Raw genomic sequence first — 25,439 nt, 5'->3', positions numbered from 1 at the left:
ATAAAAAAAGGACTTGGTGATAATGAACTCCTTTAACTTGACCTTATCTGAGAAGTACTTTATCTGCCTTTCCATTCTAAATGAAAGCTTTTCTGGATAGAGCAATCTGGGATGTAGGTCCTTGCCTTTCATGACTTGGAATACTTCCTTCCAGCCCCTTCTTGCCTGTAAGGTCTCTTTTGAGAAATCAGCTAACAGTCTGATAGGAACTCCTTTGTAGGTAGCTGTCCCATTATCTCTTGCTGCTTCTAGGATTCTCTCCTTCATTTTAACCTTGGCTAATGTAATGATGACGTGCCTTGGTGTGTTCCTCCTTGGGTCCAATTTCCCTGGGACTCTCTGAGCTTCTTGGACTTCCTGGAAATCTATTTCCTTTGCTAGATTGGGGAAGTTCTTTTTTATTATTTGTTCAAATAACTTTTCCACTTGTTGTTCTTCCTCTTCCCCTTCTGGTACTCCTATAATTTAACAATGTCCTGGAGGTCCCTAAGCCTCTCCTCATTTTTTTGAATTCTTGTTTCTTCATTCTTTTCTGTGTGGTTGTTTTTTTCTTCCTTCTGGTCCACTCCATTGATTTGAGTCACAGTTTTCTTCCCATCACTATTGGTTCCCTGTGCATTTTCCTTCATTTCACTTAGCATAGCGTTCATTTTTTATTAAATTTGCAACCAAATTCAACTAATTCTATGAGCATCCTGATCACCAGTGCTTTGAACTGTACATCTGATAGGTTGGCTATCTCTTGGTTGCTCAGTTGTATTTACTCTGGAGCTTTTATCTATTCTTCCATTTGGGCTATTTTTTTTGTCTTGTCACTCCTGTTACATATGAGGGGTGGAGACTTAGGTGTTCACCAGGGCAGGGCACCCCAGTCACTTGGGTTGTGACACTGTATGAGGGGGCAGAGTCTGAGAGGGAACAATGGCGCTTGCTCCACTCTCTGTTGGATTTCAATCCCTTCTGCTGCTTTCCCCAAGAAAACTGGGCCTTTCTGGTGCTGATTCCCATGTGGGTGGGCTTGTGTACATTCTAGGACCCTGTGGGTCTCTCCAATAAACTCTCCCATGAGGCTGGGAGTCTCTCCTGCCGCCTCAACCCCCACAGGTGTCCCCAGTCAGTGCCTTGAGGCTTTATTTCCTGGTGCTTGGACCCTGGGTTGCAAAGTCTGTCTTGCTCCCCCGCCTCAGCTGGTTTATTTGCATGAAAATGTGGGACTGCCTGGTCAGCCAGCAAACCTTGCACATCATGCCTCGCTTCACAATTGCCGCCTCTCTGGGTCTGCCCATTGCCACCCTGTGTCCAGGATCCACCTGCTTCCATCTTACATGCCCAGTGCCACTGCTTTTTGTGCTGCAGCCCCTCTTTGCCTGGCTGTCCAACTCCGCCCCACCCACCAGTCTAGATGAATGTGTCTATTTTAACTCCTTGGTTGTCAGACTTCCATACAGATCAATTTTCTGTCAGTTCTGGTTGTTATTTTCTTTTTAAATTTTTGTTGTCCTTATTTTGGTTGTGCAAGGAGGCACAGTGTGTCTACCTATGCCTCCATCTTGGACAGAAGTCTCTGAATTTTAGTGTCTGTAACTGGCTGGGGACCTGTAGCTCCACAAGCAATTCTATCCCTTTGCACCTTGAGGGTCTTCAAGGGTCTTGGGAACTTAATATGGTAACGCAGATGCGCCTGACTGAGGTCGCCCCTGTAAAGTGCTTTCTGTCACCACCAGTGGATGGTAATATAACCAGAAAGCATGTTCCAGTGGAAACAGGACCAAGCAGAGGCATTGGTGTCAGACAGAAATGTAACCAAGCACCATTAATGCAACTGGGAAAGGACACCAAAGACACACTGTTCCCAAACAATTTTGCTGAGAACTGGTTTTTGATGAGTAAATATTGTGTCAGCCAAGCACAGACTAAATTATTATTATGTTTATAATTTTATGACAAATAATATGACAAGCCTAAACATGAGATTTGAGAGCCCCAACTCTCCTATATGATCTACATTTATAACATATTATGGTATATACACCATTAGTAGTAAGTTTATTCATATGCTAAACAAATATTTATTAAGTTCCTCATTTAACTGTAAAGCCAAAGGTCCTTCAGAAGCTCACATTCTAGAAAGTAACCATATGTCCCGGTTCTATTTGAACTTCTCCTTGGCTTCTATCACTCACTGGTTACATGCTCAGGACACCTTCCCCTACTCGCTTCTGTGGGAGTGCACCTACTTTGCATATTAATTTAAGGAAACTGTAATTATGAAAGTACTGCAATAGCACATGATGCATGGCTGATAATAAACACACATTAAGTGCTAAAAATATATACCAAGAACTGTGCTAAGTACATTTACATACACTTTCTTATTTAAACCTCAGGCAGTTATATGACATTGACATATGATTTCATCTCACAAAATTGTAGTATAAGCTTAAAACATGATCACATGATATTTTCCACCTATTCAATTAGACACAAGACTTATTCTCATCACCTTTGGGTCACCACTGGCATAATAAAAAGAATACATGGATAAAAATAACAAACCATCATATAATTGGAGAAAGATGACCTATCTGTCCCTAAATATTCGAATGAGGGTCAGTAGAAGCATTTCTGCTCTACAGTCAGACATGCTCCTGGGGGCAGGGTGGCAGCATGCTCCACATTACTGTGCAGGAAGGAAACACAGGGCTCATGGGACAGGAAGGGTTGGGGCAAAGCCCCCCAAACCTCTGTAGCTGTGTAACCAGACCACTGTGAACCCTCAAGCCTCCTAATTTAAAATACTAGCACCATTATGTTTTCACTGACATTCACACCTGGTGATGATTAGTTGATAGTTTGCCTTAAAATATAAGGCATATACTCCCTCCAAGACAGTCCCATTATGTAGTTTCATGGGTATAGTCTTTTATTAGTTATTTTTAGAGAGAGGGGAAGAGAGGGAGAAAGGGAGAGAAACATCAATGTGTGTTTGCCTCTTGTGCGCCCCCTACTGGGGACCTGGCCAGCAACCTAGGCAAATGCCCTCACTGGAAATCAAATCAGCAACCTTTTGCTTCACAGGCCAGTGCTCAACCAGTTGAACCACACCAGCCACAGCTAGTTTCATGAGTATAATCTTATCAAGAATGCTTTTTTCATTAATTATTTTTTATTAAAGAAATGCCTTTATTCCTGGCCAGGTGGCTCAGTTGGTTGGGGCATTGTCCCATACAGCAAAAGGTTGTGGGTTTGACTCCCAGTTAGGGCATATACCTGGGCCACAGGTTCAGTCTCCAGTCAGGGCGCATATGGGAGGCAGTGGTTCGATATTTTTCTCTCTTTCTCTCTGATCAATAAATATATCCTTTTTTGAGGAATTTAAAAATGCCTTTATAACTTCTTAATCTGTACTCACAGGTGTTTGTTTGTTTTTGCTTTTTTTGTGAGTTGAATGCACTGGCAAACACAGTTGTTGTTAAAGGCACTAAACAAGCCACTACCTGTAGAGGTTGTCAGTTTATTTCTTAGGTCTTCACATATTGCTAAGACTATATATTACATATATATGTATACACATATATATGTAGTTATTTTAATAAGCCTTTCCTTTAGTGCAAAATATACACAAAATGCACAAGTACTAAGTGTAGAGGTGGATGAATTTTCACAAGTGAGTAACTCTGTGTGGCCAACCTCCATCCAGATCCAAAAATAAAGCTTTATCTCCTGCACTGAAGAGCATCCCTTCACCAGTTGTCACCAATACTCTGACTTCTAATGCCACAGATTAGTGATGCCAGTTCTTGAACTTGATATCAGTTGAATCAAACAGTTTCCTTGTGAATCTGGTGTCTGGCCTAACAGTCTGTGAGATTTCTCTGTGTTGTTGTAGGTATCGGTACTTCATTTTTTATTCTTAGTCTTTAGTGTTCCATTGCATGAATATCTGAGATCATGACTGTAAATGTCTCCAGTGTCCATGTGAACACATTTCTGCTGGGTTACACCTGCGACAGGAACAGCTGGGTCATGGCCATGTGTACGATCGGTTCTAAAACATGCACCCGCTTCCCCACGTTGTTTAGACCATTTACATTTTCGTTTGCTGTGTGTGAGCAGTTTCACTGCCAATCTCCCACTGGGAATGGCTATTGTTACCCTTTATTTACTTTTAATCAGTTCACGGGAAAATATAACACAGATAAAACAACACACACACAGAACAGATTCCTGGCTTCATGAACTATTTTAGGTGGATATCCGTGTAATCACTGCATTGGTTAAGAACTGAAACTGCTACTTCAAGTTTCCTATCATTATGCCCCCAAATTAGTCACTTTCCTTATTTAAAATAATGACTTTTCTCTGAATGCCATTATATTTTCAGCCCCAAATATTTATCTCTCAACCTTATAATTTAGTCCTGTTTTAATTTAAAATTTTATAAGAAAAATATACATATACTCATGCATATATTGCTCTTTGAATAATTTTATCTATTGTTTGAGGAATAGATCAAAGTTAAGCTTTGTATGTGTGGATATCCAACTGTGCTGTCACCACTTGTGAAAAGGCTGTTCTTTCTCTGCTGAATTGCCTTTGCGCCTTTGTAAAAACTCAGCAGGCCATATATATGTGACTCTCTGTACCTCCTTATTTAGGTCTCTGAAAGGTTTTCTTAGCATTGTATTACCACCTTCCATGTGAAGCTCTGGTTTATATTTTGTCATATTTATCCTAAATATTTCATATTTTGATAGTATTTCACATTATATTTTAGATTTTATTTTCCCATTTTTTGCTAGTCTATAAAATATAATTATTTTTTGTTTATTGTTTTTACCCTATAACTTTGCTAAATTTATTTATTTGTTTTACAAAAAATTCTCCTGATATTAATTAGCATTGTTTTGAACCAAAAGAAAAATCAATTTGTGGAGAACTGGCAACCCAACCATAGTCAGCCTTTTGACTCATAAACATGTATTTTACTCCATTTATGTTTGTTTTTAATTTTTCTCAAAAGTGTTTCTTAGTTTCTTAGTTTCTGTGTTTAGGCTTACAATTTTGTCAGATTTATCCTGAAGTATTTCACATTTTCATGCTATTGTAAATGCTATTTTGTTATTTCATTTGTTTTTCTTGGATTGTTCTTTGCTTGCATATGGAAACAGAACAGATTTTTATATACTGATTTGTATCCTGAAGTCTTACTAAATTTACTTTTTTCATGATAGGATTTTTCTGTAGATGACTGCATCTTCTGTAAGTCAAAAGAGGTTACTTTTTCTTTACAATTTTTTCCTTGTTGTAATGGCTCTAATCTCAAGTGAAATGTTGGACATAAATAGTGGGAGTGAACTTCATTGCTTTGTTCCTAATCTTAGAGGAAAAGCACTCAGTCTTTTACCCGTGACTATGACAGTAGCTGTAGGTTTGCTTGGTAGATACCTTTTATCAGGCTGAGTAAGTTTCCTTATATTTCAAGCTTACTGAGTTTAATTAGGAATAGATATTAGACCTTTTTTGAATGCTTTTCCTGCTTTTATTGAGCTGGTCATATGATTGTATTATTTTAGTCTGATAATACAATGAATTAGGTTGGGTGATTTTTTAAGTGGTAAGTGAGCCTTGCATTCTGGGGATTAACCCCAACTAGTCACAATGCATTATCCCATTTGTATATTGTGAGATTTAATTGGCTAACATTTTTTTAAACCTAAATTCTGCACTTTTTATTTTTATTTTTTTAAAGATTTTTATTTATTTATTTTTAGAGAGGGAAGGGAGGGAGATAGAGAGAGAGAGAGAAACATCAATGTGTGGTTGCTGGGGGTCACGGCCTGCAGCCCAGGCATGTACCCTGGCTGGGAATCGAACCTGCGATGCTTGGTTTGCAGCCCGCGCTCAATCCACTGAGCTATGCCAGCCAGGGCTAATTGGCTAACATTTAATAATAGCTTGTGCACCTATATTTATTAGAAGTATTGGCAAGCAGGTTTTTCTGTTATAATAATTTGTCTAGGAGGATAAAAGAGAAATACTGTCCTCGGGAAATCATTTGGGAAGTATCCATTTTCTCTCTTTTTCTGGAAGAGTTTACATAGAATTGGTATTATTTCATCGTTAAACATTTGGTAGAATTCACCAGTAAAACTATATGAGCACAGTGTGTTCTTTGTGGAAAGGTTTTTACTACAAACTCAATTACTAAATAGATAAATGACTATTCAGGTTGTTTACTTATTCATGAAGAAGCTTGGTGATTTGTAACTTTCAAAAAGTTTACTCTCTCATTACACTGTCATATTGAAATAATACTTTTTCATGCTATCCTCTAATTTAACAAGTGCATAATCTCCTGTGATGTCACCTTTCTGATTCCTGATAGTCTGTGCTCTTATTTTTTTCTGATCACTCTAGCTGAAGGTTTATAAGATTTATTAATTTTTCTCTACAAAATGGCTTTGTGTTCATTGATTTTCTGTTGTCTGCTTCATTGGTAACCAATCTAATACTTTATTTTTTCCTGTTCCCTGTTTACAGTGATTCTTTATTTGTTTTACTTCTTCTAGTTTCTCAGAGTGAAAGCTGAGGCATTTGATCTGCCCTTTATCTTCTAACACAAGCAGTCAGTGCTGTATGTTTCCCTTAAATCACTGGTTTCTCTGTTCCCTATGCATTTTGAAATGCTGTTTCACTTTCTTATAGTTTAAAATACTTTCTAATTTATCTTTTCATTTTTTCTTTGGCCCATGGGTTCCTTGAAACTTTTCTAATTTTTAGTTGGAGGTTTTCCCAGTATCTTTCTGTTACTGATTTTTAATATGATTTTTGAGAACACATTTTGTATGACCTCAACTCTTTTACATTTATTATGACTTGTTCTTGTTCCAGAATATGGTTTGTGTTTGTAGTTTTCCCAGTGGCACACAGAGCAATATTTTACTTACCCAGTGTAGTTTGATCTGAAGTAGTGTCTTGGTTTGCTTGAGTCTTGCCATCTACTCCTTCCCCATGTGTAGACTGTACTTGATGGTGTGAAATCGTGTTAAACCATTCTGCATCTCCAACCTCATTTAACTTTAGGGTTGGTTCCACTTCAAACACACATTCAACTGCTTTTTTATTAATTAACCAACTACTGCAAATTAAGTTGCCTTACATGTAGGGGATGGATGTCAGGTAGGATTGGCTCAGTCCTCGTCTGCTGCTCATCGCTGAAGTATCCTTTATTCTCAACTCCCCGCACATCTCGGGGAGGGCTGTCAGGAAGAAAACCAAATACTGACACAAGATATGGGAGAAGCTTGTGGCTTAAACCATCCAGGAGGTTCTTAAAAGACTGATACTCAGGTTATACTCTATAACAATTAACTATGAGGGAGCAACCAAAATTAGTATTTAAAAAACCATTGAGATAAGTATTAAGATGAGAACTTGATTTATTGCTACACTTACTTGGTCTTTGATAAGAGGTTATACTTCATACCTATCAAATATCCTTTCTGGCCACAGCCAATATATTCTCAATCATGGTCTTCTTCAACACATAGAAAATACAGACCTACCTCTGAACTTGCTTCAATTTAATACATTTTTGGTGACGAATTAATAATGCAGTAGTCCCAACACCGATAATACCCAGGACAAGCACAACAACCAGGATGGAGATATCTGGAATGGGGAAAAAAAACTGAGCTTCAACTAGGATTTCAGCTTTAGGATAGTAGAATATTAACATTTAACTGAGCTGCTATAACCCTGGTTCTCCCTTTCTTAAAAGACTTTGATTTCCCCTCCCCACAATTTTTTAAAATATAAAGTAAAAGGCCAAAATATTATACAAATTACCATCTATATTAACAATTAGCACTCCACCTAAGGTGTCATTATGTGTAAGGGAACCACAATCAACAGAAAAGTTTTGATTATCAGTTGTTAATAGACTATAGAAAAAGCTTTGTTTAGCTATGGGCTCCTAGAATACCTAATTGGAATTTAACTAGGAAAAGGTATATTAATTATAAAATGCAATGCAAGTAAATTCAAATGTTGGTATTTATATGTGCAAGATAATTTTAAAAGATCATACAAATATATACAGAAACACAACATATATGTAGTAGACTCAGAAAAGAACTAAAGTTTTTTCACTGGCTAGGCCTTTGATATATGCAAGACAGTATATTCTAGGATGCTCACTGGTAACATTTATGGTCTCTTCCCAATCCACAAATACTTCTTCTTCCTCACACTGGCACTCGAGGTCGCTGCCATCCTCCTGGAAGAGTAGTCAACCATGTAATTTTCTCAAATGACTGACAGAAGCTGTATTTGCACTTCACTTAGCTTGATGTTAGCTAGTTCTACACCACACACACAGACACATTCAAACTTTTAATGAATCAGTTAACTAAACTGCACACTAAAATCAATTTTGGAAAGAAATACACAAACAAAATACAAGAATCTACCACCTTTAAAGATGGCCTTTGAACCAGAGAATGATTCAGACAAATTCAAAACCAGATAAACAAGATGGTTTGAGTGATCTTACCAGAAGGCATCGGTTTTAGTAAAGGAACAGTCCCTTCTAGGGTTGAGTACATCACAGCTTATTATTATCTAGGCCTACTATTATCTCCCTAAGCCTAATAATAATGAGGTGATATCACCGTGGGATAGAAGTGATGGAGCAACACTCAGTTCGTCAAAGAGCACTGTGAATGGTTAAGAACACACACTCTTTCTGTGTTTAAATCTCAGCTTTTCCTTCCACAACAACTAAGTGTGACTTGTTCTCCATCTGTAAAAGTAGGCATAGGAATTGGATTCACCTTTTAAGTTGCAATGAAGCTTTTAAAATTTAATATGTACATAAAGTACTTGAAAGGGTGCCTGACATATAAGTAATTCTAGGTAAGTGTTCCTGATTAATTGAGCTTAAGAAAGTTGTTACTCACACACATGGCTACTAGTTACTGCTATTATTGAGTAAAAAATGTGTAATGTTTTGTGTTTTTTTATAAATATTTAGGCAAATGTTGGGGTTGATGTAAGTTAACTATAAGTAATATTATGATAGATCCAACTTCAAACTTTAGGTTAAAACTTCATATGTACATAAATTACTGGGTTTCTTGATTACCAGTCTAATAACAAAACATATACTTACAATACTGGCAATATCTATATGTAATATCTGGTTTGTGTCTTTGGATCAATTTTATTGATGATATGTGAAAAATGGTTCCCAAACATACATTTGATTTAAAACTCACTATGCATGCCTACATACATACATACATACATGTGCACATGCACATACACACATGCCAGGAATAAGCTCTATGTAAATAAATGTCTGGTAAGACATTAATTTAAAGAGGAGTCAAGTCTTACAGCATTTTCATTGCACTCAGAGGAGCAATTGGTTGAATTGTAGATCTTTTCAATATTCACACATTCACCATTGCTGCACACCTAGAATGATATAACCAAGATAAATTGGAATGGCGTGCTCTTAGAACTTGCATAGTTTTTAGTGTGAAAAGTCCCGTGTAGAATCCTCTGTGGAATAAGAAATTTTCTATAAAACTTTGATGGTCTTTTGAAAACAATGTACTCTATATTGAAAATAATGTACTCTAATATTGTAATTTTTGAATAAATATTGTTATACACAAACTCCTTAATCATTGAAATGTCTATATCTTATTAATTCTTCAAATGTAATCTGCATCTGTTTTTGGTGTCATGCATATCCAGAAAACCATTGTTAAGACCAAGGTCAATGAGCTTTTCCCCTACATTTTCTTCTAAGTGTTATACTATTTCATCCCTTACATTTAAGTCTTTAATCCATTTTGAGTTAATTTTGTTCATGGCATAAGGTAAGTATCCAGTTTCATTCTTTTGTATGTGGAGATCCAGTATTCACACCGCCATTTATTAGAGACACTGTGCTTTCCTCACTGTATATTCTTGGTGCTTTTGTGAAAGATTACTTGACTGTATGTGCATAGGTGTACTTCTCAGTGACTGTTGGGAGAGAGTGAGAGGCAGCCTGAGGATCAGCAGGAAGAAGAAACCAAGGTGGAGAGAGGAAGGAATACGGGAGAGTCATGGTGATGCGGTTTTGGCTATTGGACGCTGGAGGAGTGGTCAGGTTAATGAACTTTATGGTATTCGTAAGAAAAGGATTGGTTTGACATGGAGAAGGTGTAGAATTGAGGACCTAATATCCTTACTTTGGAATTTTATTGTTGGTTTTATTGATCCTACCTGATACAAAGGGCTCCATCTGTCATTAAATTAATGGACAAGGTAAAACTTATCCATGCTTCACATCATTACAATCTGAGAATATTTCAAAGTATAGGAACAGGCTACCACAGGAAGCTTTTTACTAAAGGGGCAATGGTACTTAATACTTGTTAAAGGTAAAGGTAGTTACAGGATAGCCATGGGGATGAAAAGTACAGTATAGGGATCACAGTCAGTAATATTGTAATAACCATGCATGGGGCCCGGTGGGTACTGGAAATATCAGGGGATCATTTTGTAAAGTACATGATTGTGCAATTACTGTGCTATACACCTGAGACTGTTACAAAATAATACAAAAAAATTAAAAATAATAAACTGGAAAAATCACATTTAAAGAAAAAATTACTTATTCAGGTACTTCCTGTGGACCTGTGTCCTTGCACAGGATCTTAGGTTCTCAGCATGGAACTTACAGCCATGTGCTCTGACACCAAGCAAGCCAGATGGAAGGCTGCAGTGCCCTCCGGATGTGCAGTGCTGCGGGGACAGGGGATGGGCTCCTCTGTGCCGAACCAGGTCCGTGGTGACGGGCTGCCATGCAGTTTGTGCACTCAAAATTGAGGTGCTGTCAGTGGCAGGGAATCTATTGCCAAGCCCCGCAGATACAGCTTCCATCAGAGAAAAGTTCTCCTGAACCACCTGCCCTTCCATTTCTACAGGAAACTCACTCAGTTCCACTCCGACCTCAGGGGCCACCGCTGCACATGCAGGCTGGCAATGACCGAAACACTATTCCGCAGCACATGACTCTACATGACTGAACATGGGGAAACTTTGTTTAAAACCCATGTAGATCTCTACTACATGGAAATAGCAAGATATTTCTTATTTTTATTTTTTAAATTGTTGTATGTGTAATAAAGAAATAACTACAGAGTTTTACAGCCATTCTTCTGTGTCAGAGAGCAGACTAATTTCCTTCCTTCCCTCCTGTCTTCTACTCCTCTTTCCTCCCCATTCCATCCTGCTATCTTCACTTCTCTCTTCTTCCCTTCCCTTTTCCTTTCTCATTAGCTCTTCCCTAAGCTCTGCAGCATAACTATGGAGAGGGCACCTGGGGTGGTGAGATGGTTGTCCTCTGGTCCTATGACAAATTTAATTAACACAGAAAAAATAACTACAAAGAGAAACTAGAATATTTTTATGCATTTATAAGTTCTTTGTGTCTAAAAATAATATCTCAGTGTAAAACTAAAATGAAAGATTCTGTACCTAGTGTCTTGGTGATACCCCTATTGACTGGCATTTGCCACACATGGATTCATTCCCTGACCAGGAACTGGTTGGAGAACAGCACTGCTGTGATCAGTAAATTTCTGGACTCTGGACTAAGACTGCTCTTGAAAAAGTAGGTGCTCTATGTGGTGGTGCACAATTACAATGTACCTGTAAGATCAAGGTGTGTTCCTTAACAACTGCTCCCCTACCCACCCCTTTGTCCAGCCCCTGCCACTTTTTGTGGGGTTGAATGAAGCAAATGTCATACTTCTACTTTGTACTGCTGGAACTGCTGGACCTTCCTTACTGGAAGTGAATAAAAAAAAATTTTTTTAATCCACTGCATCACACTGTAACTTTTTGGGAATCCCTGAACTTTCTAGACTGTGGTGCACATAACTGAATTTTCACAAATAGAGATCTCTTACCATTTTCATATTTATTTAGTCCTTTTAATGGGACACTGTGTAATTAAATATCTGGTCTTGAAATATTGTTCTTCATTAAGTTCTTAAATTCTAACCTTTTTTTTACATTCTGAGTTTTTGCTTTCTAAATCATTTCTCTATTACATTATATGAAGGACGCTGTAATGTTTATGAAAGTTTGCATAAGGAAGGGATGCCATATCACAGAAAAAAACTATTCAATTTCAAAATAGTTAAGTTTTAAATAAAATCTTATATGTTTTCCATATATTCCCATATTTATAAATCTTGATGAGATGGCTATTGTTTTTAGTATGCATTCTAAAGTTTCATCTTAGAATAATAAACCCTTTCCAATATGACCTCATTCTACCAGTTCAATTTCATTTTTTTTTTCAGTTCACCCAAAGTTCCAGTCACACTGAAATGGTCAGTTATCTGACTATGCTATACACTTTGTAACATGACATATTAGGTAGGTATTTCTTTACAAAAAGTCTTTTTTCACTTTCTGTGTGTTGAAAAATTTTCATCAGTTAAAGCTGGTATGTCACTTGCTCACGGCAGTGTAAGATGCCACTCCATGTTCTGTAAGTGAAGTTGGTCCTTTGGACTCCAGTGCATGTTTTTCACACCACGGTGAAAGCACTTGTGCTGGGTTGTATCGATATATTTCATTTAATCTATGAAATTCTCCACTGTGCTCACCTCTGCATCCTCTGGATCCTGCCCAGACCCCAGCACCATATAGAATGTGCTTGGTGAACATGGATGAATAAATAAAATAAATGAAAACTGTACAGCTACTTCATGGTCTAATTAATTTAAAAATTGTGTCTATAAAGCCCTGGCTGGCGTAGCTCAGTGGATTGAGTGCGGGCTGGGAACCTAAGTGTCCCAGGTTCGATTCCCAGCCAGGGTACATTCCTGGGTTGCAGGCCATAACCCCCAGCAACCACACATTGATGTTTCTCTCTCTCTCTCTCTCTATCTCCCTCCCTTCCCTCTCTAAAAATAAATAAATAAAATCTTAAAAAAAATTGTGTCTATAATTTCATTAGATATCTACTGTATGACACTAATTAAGCACATTTATAACATTTACATATCATTTGTATAGTAAAGATATGTCAAAATGAATATTTATGATAATGTTATTGCTACTCTGCTCAATAAAAATGATACCTTATTTTTTTTCCTGCTTTCCCATATATAGGCCCTCTGGAACCAATTATAGGACTCAAAGGTATTTTAAAGTGGCTGAACCAAGAAGTTTTAATAAAAGAAAGAACTTTCATCTTACCATTCCATCTGCACATTTTGTTCCAGGAGCAACCAGGCCCAAATCTTTAGAATTGTGATATAAAAAAAAGGTTTTGCAATCAGTGGTGATATTCTGTCTTGGAGCCTGAAGGTGGTAGATCTTTTCTTCCCCCAGGATAGATGAGTGCTGCCCACCGGTGCAGTATATCTTTCCACACTTGACATCTCTGAAGAAAAGGGACAATAGTCTCAGACTTGGGACCAGAAATGGAACTTCAGAGACTAGGTTTGCACTGAAGTGCCCTGGCCACTCTTTTCTAGACCCAGGTTGGCCAGCCAGCTGCAGAGAGCCAAGAGGAGCAGGGTAAACTGCTGGCCAGCCAAGTCCTGACCCTGAGAACTGAGATAAACAGGTAAAGATGTAAAATGATCATTGTTTCTGATATTTCTGTGGTCCTCACACATCCACAATAGCTGAAATTTACAGAAGAATATTTTCATTAGTAATTTGAATTAACCTAACTTTAATCAGGATGCTAACATTTCTTAACCTCTTTTGCATAGAGCATATCTGCTGATTCTCATAATAAACTTTGTTATTATTATAACCCCCATTTTAAAGCTTGTGAAGTAACTGGAAATAAAGGAAGTTAAATGACTGGCTATTTTCATCTAGTGTATTTAGGAGCAAAGGTGAACTCGACCATAGGCTTTTGCAGTTGTTTTCAATCCAAGTTCATTTCATGGCCCACAAAAGGCCTTGCCAGGTGTCAGCAACAAATGGACCAGGATGGCTCAGCTCGTGCTTTTCAAAATCAGGTCTGACTTCCAATTCTTCCACTTCCCTCCAATTCAACTTCTACCTTTCTTTCTATGGCTTCACTCTTTTCCTTCTCTCTTCCTCATTTCCCTATTCTACTTATTTCCCCCCCTCCTCCTGTGTGCTCCCTTCTATTTTTTGCAGCATTTCTCCTCCCTTTCTCTATTAAAAATCTGAAACATTTCCCATATTTCCTCCTCCCAGTCCATGGCCTTCAGCTAGTACATACCGTTGGTGGACGAGCCCTAGCTGACACCTTCATGGACAGGTGCTCTGCCCCTTCCCGCTCCCCTGTCCCAGCTGCCTCCATGCAACAGTCAGAGCAATAGCTGCTCTGATTTTGCAGTACTTTCTGAGAGGGCACTTACTTTTCCTCACAGGGGATTAATCTGCCACCCTTGCTTTTGCAGTATCCGAATCTGTTTCCTTTTTTATTCATCAGGTAGCAGACATCAGGACTGTCTTTGGCCTCTGGATGCAAGATGGTACAATAGAAGTGAAACAACAAAAGCATTGCTCATTACATTATACTGCTCATAAAATACTTTATTTTTCTGATGTCATTGAAATTTCAGTATGATGTAGTGGTGAAGCAGAATGGGATAAATAAATAATGAAAAACTGTTCTATTCCCTCAGGAGGCTCTTTTAGTATGGCTATAAAAAAGTAATAAATATACCATAATCCACATGAGATAGTGAATTATGTTAGAGGTAATAATAATTAATATGAAAGGTAATACAATATGAGAAAAGATGCTAGATAATATCTAGAAGTAAATTCCCAGATAGCATCATTTCCCATTTTGCCCCCAGCATAGGAAAATTACAGAGAGATAATGGCTATTAGTGCTAGCAGCCATCCACTGATGTTGTCTCACCATGATCGAACAATTCAGAGCACTGGCCATCCCGGGTGGGACATTTCCCCATGAAGCAGTAGCCTTTCAAATTCTTGCAAGGGAAGCCATTTGCTTGGAATTGGTCCCTGGGACACCCAGAAGAGTGGCCAGTACACACTTCAGGAAAATCACATTCATCTTTTGCTGGTCTGCAGATCGTCCCCGCTTTTTTCATCTGTCGAAGAAAAACAAAGTGATTGAATCTTGGACACATTTACGTAGGTAAGGTTTGTAAGTAGGAGGAAGGTTGATGCATTTAATTTATCTGAAAGAAGCGTTAGGGCTGAATCACACCTTCCTTTGCTGTTCCACTGAGAATTATTATCATTTGTGAATGCCTTGGCTTTTATTAATTTAAGCAGTGCTAAGATGGTGTTTATGAAATTTGGTACTAGAACAGTGCTGGACAGAGTTGGAATGGACATAAATTGGAGAAATGAATAAATGGTCTGTCTTCTTCAACCCTTGCTCCAGCACTTCTCCCCTCCCCCAACTACCATGAGCACACGCACACACACACACACACACACACACACACACACACACATACACACACACACAGCTGGGGGCCCCTGCCCATCGGGAGGCATCTCCATTCCCAAGAAATCAGGTTTCCCCCTACAAAATAGAAAAATTCCCTGGCTCTCATTGGAGGGCATGGCCTAGAAGGATTCTCTCATCCAGCCATTCAATATCCATTGAGGTGTGCTGAACTCTGGAAAGATTTCAAGATGAGTAAGACATGCTTCTATTCCTCTGTGATTTTACAATCTAGTGGGGTGGAAGAAGTGTCAATAAATGCTTGAAAGTAGCCATTTGGGTTTCTGGTTATGTTTCCTAGAAATATATCTCCAGTTCCAGCATAATCCTTTCCTTTGTTAGTTCACTCTTACTGGGATCACCCCAAGCCGAAGTTGAATAGGTTGGTAATGATTTACAATGGAGAAAGAGTAATGATAGCCACGCTGATTCCATTCCCGAATCACCAAGCACTGCTTAACCATTTCTCCACTTCCCAGGTCACAATACTGCCCAGTGCTGAGAAGTCAGAGCATCTCCGAAGAGGCTGTGTCCAAGCAAGCCTCGCCACAGTTTGAGATTAGTGGTGTAGGGTCCTTTGGTGGTCAGACAACTCTCTGGTTGTCTGTTCACTTAATAAACTGAAAACAGAGAAATCCAGTACCAGCCAAGGTTCCTACCTGACAAGCTTCACAGCATTCTCCTTCTGCACAGGTAAACCCTGGCTTCAACATACATCTGTCTGCATCACAGCAAGGATCAGTGCACTCCTGGCAAGAACCAAAAATTAAAGATCAGAAATCAGTCTGCAGTTTGGCTCTTGTTTGAGGGGTTAGTTAGTTGTGCTTCTGTGTAAGATAGCAGCACTTGTCTTTCAGAGTCAAATACAAATGCTTGGTCCTTGGCTATCACATCTATACAGGGTGCGGAAAAAGGAGGTTTACAGCTGTGAGTACACAAAACACAGAGTTTATTCTTGTATTATTATTTATTAATTATTGTATTATTTTCCATACGAGCAACTGTAAACCAACTTTTGTCCAACCTTACATAAAGACTCCCACTTGCCACTACTGTTAGGGACTTTCACTTTGTTTCCTTCCCACGCAGCTGTTCAGTCAGTACCAGGAGCTGACAAGTGCTCATGCCATGTACAACACCCCGTGTGTGACCTCCCACTGACCCCATGACCTCTGTTCTCTGGAAGCGCCCTGCTGCTTCTCTGTGCTAAAGGAGCGATGTGAGATCTGAACTTCTAAAGATCTGATTTTATGTTTTCCTCCAGATGCCAAGTATTTCAGCTTGATCTTTGTGTTTTTTAATACATAATTAAATAACAGCAGGAGGATGGACACTTAGGCTTTATCTGCTCAAACAAAATGTAAACTGCAAACAACACTGTCTGCATCCTGTCATGTGCCATGCAGCGCTCCCCAACCCTTTTTGCACCAGGGACCCGTTTCATGGAAGACAATTTTCCCACGGGGGCTAGGAGTGAGGGGTAGGATGGAGCTCAAGTGGTAATGCTAATGATGGGGGGGCAGAATGAAGCTTCGGCCCATGGCCCACAGCTCCCCTCCTGCTGTGTGGTCTGGTTCCTAACAGGTCAGGGACTGGTACTGGTCCACAGCCCAAGGGTTGGGACTCCTGAATCATGGTACTTCAATTGTTAGAATGAAACTGTAGAATTACTCCGAAGAAGGCACATGGACAATAGCATCAATTGCCAAAGCTAAATTCTCTTTATATTTAATGAAAGACATTAGAAGACTTGATGTGTTATAATCTCTGGATGCATCCTTGTTCCCACTCTGATTGTGGAGTCTCATTACTGTCATCCTATGAGACTTGTCTGAATTGCACCACATCTGGAGTGTGGACATTTAAAATGTGGTCCTTAGACCCACAGCGTCAGCTTAACCTTGCAAGTCGATAACAAGGAAGGGTCTCAGCCCACTCCAACATCCCCAGCTGATTTGTTTGAGCTTGATAATTGTCAGACAATTTCTTGACAAAAATAACTTCTATGTTGGAGAAAAGCCAATTAAGAATTACGTTAAAATTTGCCTGAAGGGATTCTTGTAAATGTTCCAGAGGCCAAGGTTGCAATAAACATATGAAAGACTAGAAGGTTCCTACTCAATTACAGTTTTCTTATAACATGAACAATCCCACCGGGTTATAAGCTAGCCTCACAACTTCCAGAGTACAGCTGGACTGACTGCAAAGAAGTTTGTAGAACAAACTTGTACTGTGCATGAGACATCAGACAGTAGTACGGATGGGCCCCTCTCACAAGAAGAGCCAATTACTATGTAAACCAGGCAAACTGGATGGCGTGGACCTCCAACAGAATCATTATACACAATTTATGACTCAGTGAGAAGCCTTTGATAAGGCTGCACCAACAGCTTGTTTCCAAATGATGGGGGAAAGCACATTTTTTAAGTGCTTTATAAGGAATACCATGGTTGATTAATGGCTGCACCCCCACCTAGCTTCCAGCTGAGCACAAACTGTGTAACTTACAGACAGCAGCATCAGCAAATACCTGAGCAGGGCCACAGTCGCATTCTTCCCCCTCATCCAATTTCTCATTTCCACAATATGGAGAATCACTTAAGTTATCAGAAAATGGAACATTAAACATGCATGTTGGGTTATAGTCCTTCAGGAATTGTTCGTACCGGATTCTGCTGCACTTACTGAATTTTAGTGCAGGAATGCTGGAGATAGGATGAGTTAAAAGTAAAGATGAATCATATCAATGCATACTGATAGAACAACTGTGAACATTTTATAAATAATTTAGAAAGAACAATTGTAAACGATAAACTCTGAAAGTCCATTTACTTTTCTTACTCTTGTCTTACTGTGATAGCAGAATACCTGGGCTCTTTGTTACAGAAAATGCCCTCCTGAAGCACAGCCAGCACCTGCCATTTTGGTGAAAATGCTCTGACTGTGTGCCCTCCCGAAATCCCTTCCTGATGCCGCAGCTTAGACAGGTTGCCTGTGCTTGCTGCTCTCATATCACTTGTTATATGTCCTTCCCAAATAGTCTACATAGTTGTTCATCACCCAGGTAACATTACAAGCTTCTCAATGCAGGGACTCTCTCATGTTCAAGTTAAAAAAAAACACTAGTTAACATGATGCCTGGAACAGAGTAGTTCTCTATAAAAGTATGTCAAAACAAACTATTTATTTAATAATATCTTACTCATCCCAGGAATGCAACATAGTTCTAAAAAGAACTTTAAAATTTAAAAAAAAATACTGAAATTCACCTCCTATCTTCCTTTTGTTTTGACTCCCTTCCCATTATTATTGACACAATGATTAAATACAAAAGGACTTTTAGAGTCCTGAAGGCATTTGACTATTAGATAGGGATGGTGGGACCATTACATAAATGACTAATTATGTAGATAATAATACAAAAGTAGGTACCTGTTATAGAGCTCTTGCTCTAAACCAGTCACTGTGCTTGGCTGTTTTAGCGACTTTACTTCATTTAATCAAAATATAGAAGCACTGACCACCATCAACAAACATTTTTCTTACTGTATGCAATACACTACATGTACACACTATGATAAGGCTCAAAGATGCACAAGGTTTAGGACCTAACTGCAGGTAATTCCAAGCTGGAAAGAGGCTGGGCATTCTCTCATTCATATGGAGTACCCCACATGTGTCTGGGGCTTTTCTGACCAGTGGTTCTCTTCCAATGAACAGAGCAGAAAAATAAAACCCCACGAAGTTTGTATTCTAATGGAGGAATAAACTAATAAGTAAATTTGTAAAACAAAAACTCTATTAGATAGTGGTTAGTATTAAAGAATGGGGGGAAGCAAAGGGAGAGGGTGTGAAAAATGTTAGGATATGTGTGTGAGGGGACAGAATTGAAAAATGGGATCGGGTGGCTGGGAAGACTTTGTTGACAAGGTCTGAGAAAAGATTTAAAGGAGGAAATTATAACTGATAGTAAAGGTGATAAATCAAGACATGTGGAGTGTATCCCTCTCTTAAGTACCTTGGTATAATTTTTAATTGATTGCCATGTACTTTTGCAATATGCTCAAATGGAGCTTTAGAATTCCTTTCATCATATCACTGGGAGAGACACTACTCAGGGGTAAGATTTAGCTGCCAAAAGGAAACACCTTTCCATGTCTGCTTTTGTCATCGATCTTCTGGAGTTTATTAGGAAGAACTCCATAGAATCACAATGTGCCCTATGACATGGAGTTTTAATCAAAAGTCACTCCCAAACTAGCTAAATGCATTCCCTATATCATTTGAGTCTTACCTTCCACCTCTGTCCATCACACATCTTCCCAAAGTACAGGTACACGGGTAATCGTCATGCTGCATCCCAAGGCTATGGCCTAGCTGATGAGCTATTCTGCTTGCAACTACGTTAAGGTCAGGTAAAAGGTCCTGAAGCCAAAAAGATGTGTGCATTAGACATTCCCACAAGAGAGCACACTGCAGAGCACAGACTTCAGACTACTGGATGAGACCTGTGCTCTAGCTTCTGATTAGCTAATACTTATTTGAGAGGCAATGGGCTTGGTTACCTCCCTCTTCAGCCTCACAGTGTCTTTAATTACATAATGAGGTTGGACACATGACTCTTTGAGTGTGTCTAACTCTGCCATTTTGAAATTCTTTTTTGTAGCGCAATAATGGTCATTGTTGGAGCTATAGGGACACATTCTTACCAATAGCTAAAAATTATTAACTAATGTTTTACCCAATAAAATAAACATTATTGGTTGTTTTCTATATACTAGCTATTCAAAGGGGTAAAAATAAAAATACGCATGGTTCATGCTTTCAATGTATAGTCTCAAATTGCATAGAATTTTAATGCAATCATGAGAAGGGAGTTTCTGCTATAAAAAAAAATACCAGCAGGTCAGTGCTACAAAATCCAAAGCAGAGTTGATTGTTACTTATTTGTAGCTCTATTTCATGTTTTGATCTTTACATTAATGAAAAGTATTAATTTCCAAAGGGGTGCAGTATTGGGTTACCATAAAATACCCCCAATCTGGTCATTTCATCTTGCTCATTTGAAGTATATAATGTGTCCTAGCTGGGTTATAATACCATAATTGGAGAAGTAAGAGCCTCTATTAGATTAGATTTGTTCTTTATGCAAAATTTATGTTATTAAAATTCTGTAGGCAAAAGACATAATCATACAAGGAATCAAATAAGGCCATTAAGTCATTTTAATAAGTACTAGCTTACTTTCAAAGCCTCAACAATATTGGGCTGAGCATAGCAACCACTAGGCAGAGATATTAAAGAAAAAAAATCCAATCTTTAGGTTTTCAAGAATTTCTTAGTTATGGTTACTTGGACAGTGTTTACTAGAAGCTTAGTACCTTGTGAAAGGGTCAGATAAACAAGGGGAATCAGCAGTTTGAGCATCTTCAACTTTTGGAAAATGAATTCCAAGTCTGTTTGATATGATATTTCAAATGATCTGTGCAATTTCTTTTCAGCATAACAACAATTATCCTCACTTGGTAAACTGGCCAAGTTCAACGGATTTAACATGTCCTTGTATACAACCATATCTAATATGTGAAAGAGCTTCCCTAATCTTTGTGTGTTAGTTTGCACATGATGTTCTCTTAAACTCCGGACACTGGTTTACCATTATTATTCATCTACAACTTTTTATAAAACATTTTCTCTTCATTTAATAAAGGAAGTATGACAGTGTGATCATGGCATATCTTGGTGGGAATACATGAAGGGATGTGTATGTGGTCCCTTTCAATGGGACACAGCAAATTACTGAAATTTAATTCAAACTTTTTATTATGCAATATAACATAAATAAAACACAGCTCACCTTAACAACGCTGGAGGAATAAATGGGCAGGCACATACCCCCTGGAAAGGCAGCTCCTTGCGCGTGGGTATAGAGCCACTTCCCACTACACACAAGATGAGAACACACTCCTGAGGCTGAGATAGCAGTTTAATTAACACATAGATTGAACCGCAGTGACCCCCACAATGCTAGTGCCTTGCACACTGAAGTGCCTTTTCTTTTTCCTGGCAGTAAGGATGGCCTCCGTTGACATTAAGCTCATTTTAAACTTCCCAAAGTTAAAATTAACTTTGGGAAAGTTAATGCAATATGAAGTTGAAATCATAAAAAAATACCTTCTAAAAAAACCCCAAAATAGAGTCCCACTCTATTTGATTTTAGTTTACCCTACACTCAGTTTTGGATAAAGTCACTTAAAAGAACAAAAATTAAATTGAAAATGTTCAGAGGTGAAAATGCAACACAGAGAATGGACCAGCACCATGATCAATTAGCTGTGGCTGAAAAACTTTAAAAATGTTTAAACAACCAAAAAGACTCAGAGAATTTGACAGTTATAATCAACCCTTTAAAACAGTTGTCATGTGGAAACAGGACTATCTCTAGATTACCTAAAATTTAGACACTGATGTGTATATGAAAGGGGCCCAAATCTGGTATGCTTTTGAAAAGAACATTTAGAGCTGGAACACGTTAAAGAGAGCTCTTGTGGGCTGGAGAGCCATACCTGCAGTGTAACAGAAAGGACATAAATACAAGAAATGTGGTCAGGCTAGATGCCCCCCTTCAGTCTTCAAATTTTCTGATGGAGAAGATGTGCTCCACTTCTCTCTTTATAACTGAAATGTGCCTGTACCCACATTAAAGTGCAAGTATCTACTATACATCTTGGAGGAGCTTGGTCTCCTTAGGCTCTGGAGACCTTAGGGGAACAGCAGCTGTGGAGATGAAGCACCCAAGAAAGCACAGTCCAGATGCTGATTTTGCTCATTGCCGCTTGAAACCAAAAGTCAGGCCATGACAATGCCATACATAGTGCCTCATCACTTCTGGATCTATGTGAATATACCTGGGAAGGTATGTAAGGAGCTCAACACCTAAGAATGCCCAAATGCAATGCCCACTTAGACATTTAGAGCACCCTCTACCCATCCTTTCCCTGTTTGTAGACATACTATCAGTAAGAGAAGTTACTGGTCAGAATAAGGGTCATCTTTTCACTTATACACATTTAAATAGTTTTAGATTAATTTATTAAATATTTTGAAACACATGTCCAAGGAATAGGCATAAGGGCTAAATAAGCCCACTATGAAGGTATAGCAATATTTTACTTTACCCCTTATAATTTTGGGCGATACCAGTTCATGAATAGCCAAGCCCAAGCTAGGTGCATGTTTCCCCTGGAAATACATGCTATGGGCCAGTTCAAGTATGAAAATCAGAAATGGTAGTACTTGGGAGGACTGGTTCATGCTCATCATTCTGATGAAGGGCTGGACCTGAGGTCTGACTCCAGGCTTTGGAAACTTCATGGTTCTGAGTTCAGACTGAAAGCTAGCATTAAGGTAATGGTCAAAAGCACACTTGCAGGCTGTGTTTGCAGACCTTAAAGAAACACTGATGTTACAGGTAGATGGGGTAGGTAAACTGCGTATCCATGTTTTACAGCAGCTTTAAGGGCATCAGGGGAGATCCTAAAAGTCTCCATTGCTCCAAAGCGGTTCTTCCATAATTTAATGTTCCTTATGCAGGACTATGTGCAACATAAGGTTGAAATCAGTTTAGTTACACATTATTTATTATTTCCTTATAGGCTGAGTATTTTGAAGAGCAGATATTTTGAAAACCAAAAATGATTTTTAAAATGGCCCCTACTTTTAAAAGTTAATGATCTAAGTATCCTAAATAAATTCAAACTTTTTCTTAGGAATATTTGAGCTGTGGAGGTTCTAATTCATCATGTTAGTGTTCTGTCATTTTGAGCACCCGTCACCAGATGGGCACTCCCTGCTGAAGGGAAATGTCTAGAGAACAAGGTGCTTTCCCAGAAGCGTTGATTTTGTGGGGAGAACTGGAATAGTATTGTGTGGAAGGCTGAAGGGAGTTAGTGTTGAAAGAGAAGTAAAGTAAATGAATTCTAAAAGTTCTTTGCTTATCTAATGACACCTTCAACACTACCCAGGAATATAAACATATCAGGTTTTTCCTTCCTAGAATTTCCTTCCTATTATAAAGTTAGGTTATTAAAAGTTCATGCAGAAACTTTCTGTGCAGCTGGACAAAACATTTCCTTCCTGTGCACTGTCCAAAAGAATCAATTGCCTTAAAAAATTGCACTTATTTTGTTTTCTTTTTTAATATTCCTCCTAAGGTATGCAAGAAAATAGAGCAGTTACATACCTGAGTAATAAAGCATGATCAAAATCTTTCCTTTTTTTAAGGATCCTTTGTTGCCAAAATGAAAAACGCAATAAAGTAGTGTCTATGTTGGAATCTACTTTTATTTTATCTCCATTTGTCCATATCTCAAGGCCAACCAATGTAACACGAACATCCAAAGTTTTATAAATCTGGTCAAGAAAGAAATAATTTTCCACAAAGTCAAGTTACAGGAGGATCTTCACCATTGCTATACCATTTCACATTTAAAAAGTAATTTTAATGTGTAAGGGACATAAACAAAAAGTGCAGCTTTAAACTAAACAGTTGTATTGAAACTTTATGTGGCGTGAATCACTCAGAACACCAGGTGAATTGCCACAGCCAACAAAGAAACTCAACTGAAAACATCTGATTCCCCTTGAACTATCATAAGCCTTCTAGGCACCAGGCTCAGAATGTATTAAACTAAATAATGTAGTAAAGCTCTGAGATTACAAACTGAACTGAGAATGTGAATTGACTAATAGTAGCACACAGTGGAATGAACGTTCTTTACTCAACTCTCTACTTCCAGATACTTAGTTCTGTGGTAGATTAGAAGCTGACACTGGCTTTCAAAAACCAATTGTTAACTGCCATGTTTGTTTTCCGTATTTGATTTTTTGGAACTACTCTGTTGCCTAAGGATCTTTTCATGGCTTGATCAAAGCAGGAAGAAACAGTTGTAGCTCATAAACCTTCTCACTTCTATTCCCATCTGCTTTTGTAAATGACTAGTTGAGGGATACTTGATGCCAGGAAAGAAAAAGACAGAGTTTAAGCGACTTTATTAAGCAATGTCCTATTATGAGGACATTGAAACAAAGAACTAAGCGTTATTTCAATTTTATATTCTGTAGCAGGTAGGTTGAAAGAAAGAATGAATGATAAACTAGGAACACTGAGTTAAGAACATAAAAGGAGAGGTTACTCATATAATATTAATAGAGAATGTAACTGGTTATTAAACACTTAATATAGCATTATAACAATAATCCTGTGTTAACTTTCCACTTGTCTTTACCTACATGATATGAATATATTGAATTCCATATGTCAGCATGATAGGCCAACAACAAGGTCATTTCAGAACCATGAGAACTAGGTTCTTTTAAACCTGAGTGAAGTTAGACCTTCAGTTAAATCATCATTTCAAACTTGTGCTGGAGCCCGTGATATCCATTGCTTTTGGTCCTGATCTTGTGGAATAAGCCTCATGAGTCAGGTCCCACAGAGCAAGAATTTTTTTAACCTGGGCTCTTCAGACTCTCTACATTAATGAATGAATTTTAGGATTATAAAACTGGCTGTAAATGCAAATGGAAATATTTGTCATCCTATGAATGTGTTCTCTTCTAGTAAGAAAATAACCTATAAAATAAAGACACTTTTTTTGTGTGGGGGACAGACTGTTCGATGAGGTGACTACGGACAGACTCTCCAGCTAGATGAAGCTGGATCTGGGACAGAATGGAGATCGCTTCTCACAGATCCCCCAGAGGGTCTGACTCCTCACTGTGGACAACACAGGTGATGAAGGCCAGTGAAAAACAATATGACAGAAAGGGTCAGGAACTTGTAGGCAATGCCACTTTAAGTTGTTTGTGGTATGACCTCCTAATCTAAACTGAAAATCATATGATCTCACCTTTAACAGGAACCTAAACAACAAAACAA

The 25,439-nt window shown here is 38.4% G+C and overlaps 1 protein-coding gene across 1 annotated transcript in view; it reads right to left on the bottom strand.

Moving 5' to 3' along the window:
- The window catches only part of ADAM7 (ADAM metallopeptidase domain 7), a 67,400-nt gene that overhangs the window by 1,962 nt on the left and 39,999 nt on the right, over positions 1 to 25,439 (bottom strand). Inside the window, exons 10-21 of the mRNA XM_045853638.1 lie at positions 23,742 to 23,911; positions 21,357 to 21,441; positions 19,794 to 19,924; positions 18,030 to 18,204; positions 16,159 to 16,248; positions 14,939 to 15,134; positions 14,427 to 14,529; positions 13,279 to 13,465; positions 9,403 to 9,483; positions 8,203 to 8,281; positions 7,569 to 7,674; positions 7,163 to 7,262 (exon numbers count right to left, since the gene is read on the bottom strand). Of these exons, the coding sequence (XP_045709594.1) occupies positions 7,163 to 7,262; positions 7,569 to 7,674; positions 8,203 to 8,281; positions 9,403 to 9,483; positions 13,279 to 13,465; positions 14,427 to 14,529; positions 14,939 to 15,134; positions 16,159 to 16,248; positions 18,030 to 18,204; positions 19,794 to 19,924; positions 21,357 to 21,441; positions 23,742 to 23,911 (1,503 nt within the window). The remainder of the gene's footprint in view (positions 1 to 7,162; positions 7,263 to 7,568; positions 7,675 to 8,202; positions 8,282 to 9,402; positions 9,484 to 13,278; positions 13,466 to 14,426; positions 14,530 to 14,938; positions 15,135 to 16,158; positions 16,249 to 18,029; positions 18,205 to 19,793; positions 19,925 to 21,356; positions 21,442 to 23,741; positions 23,912 to 25,439) is intronic.

This window comes from Phyllostomus hastatus, unplaced genomic scaffold (assembly GCF_019186645.2).
Source record: "Phyllostomus hastatus isolate PE091 unplaced genomic scaffold, TTU_PhHast_1.1 phas_contig_98, whole genome shotgun sequence".
Taxonomy (NCBI): domain Eukaryota; kingdom Metazoa; phylum Chordata; class Mammalia; order Chiroptera; family Phyllostomidae; genus Phyllostomus; species Phyllostomus hastatus.
This window is presented reverse-complemented; position numbering and strand designations above follow the sequence as displayed.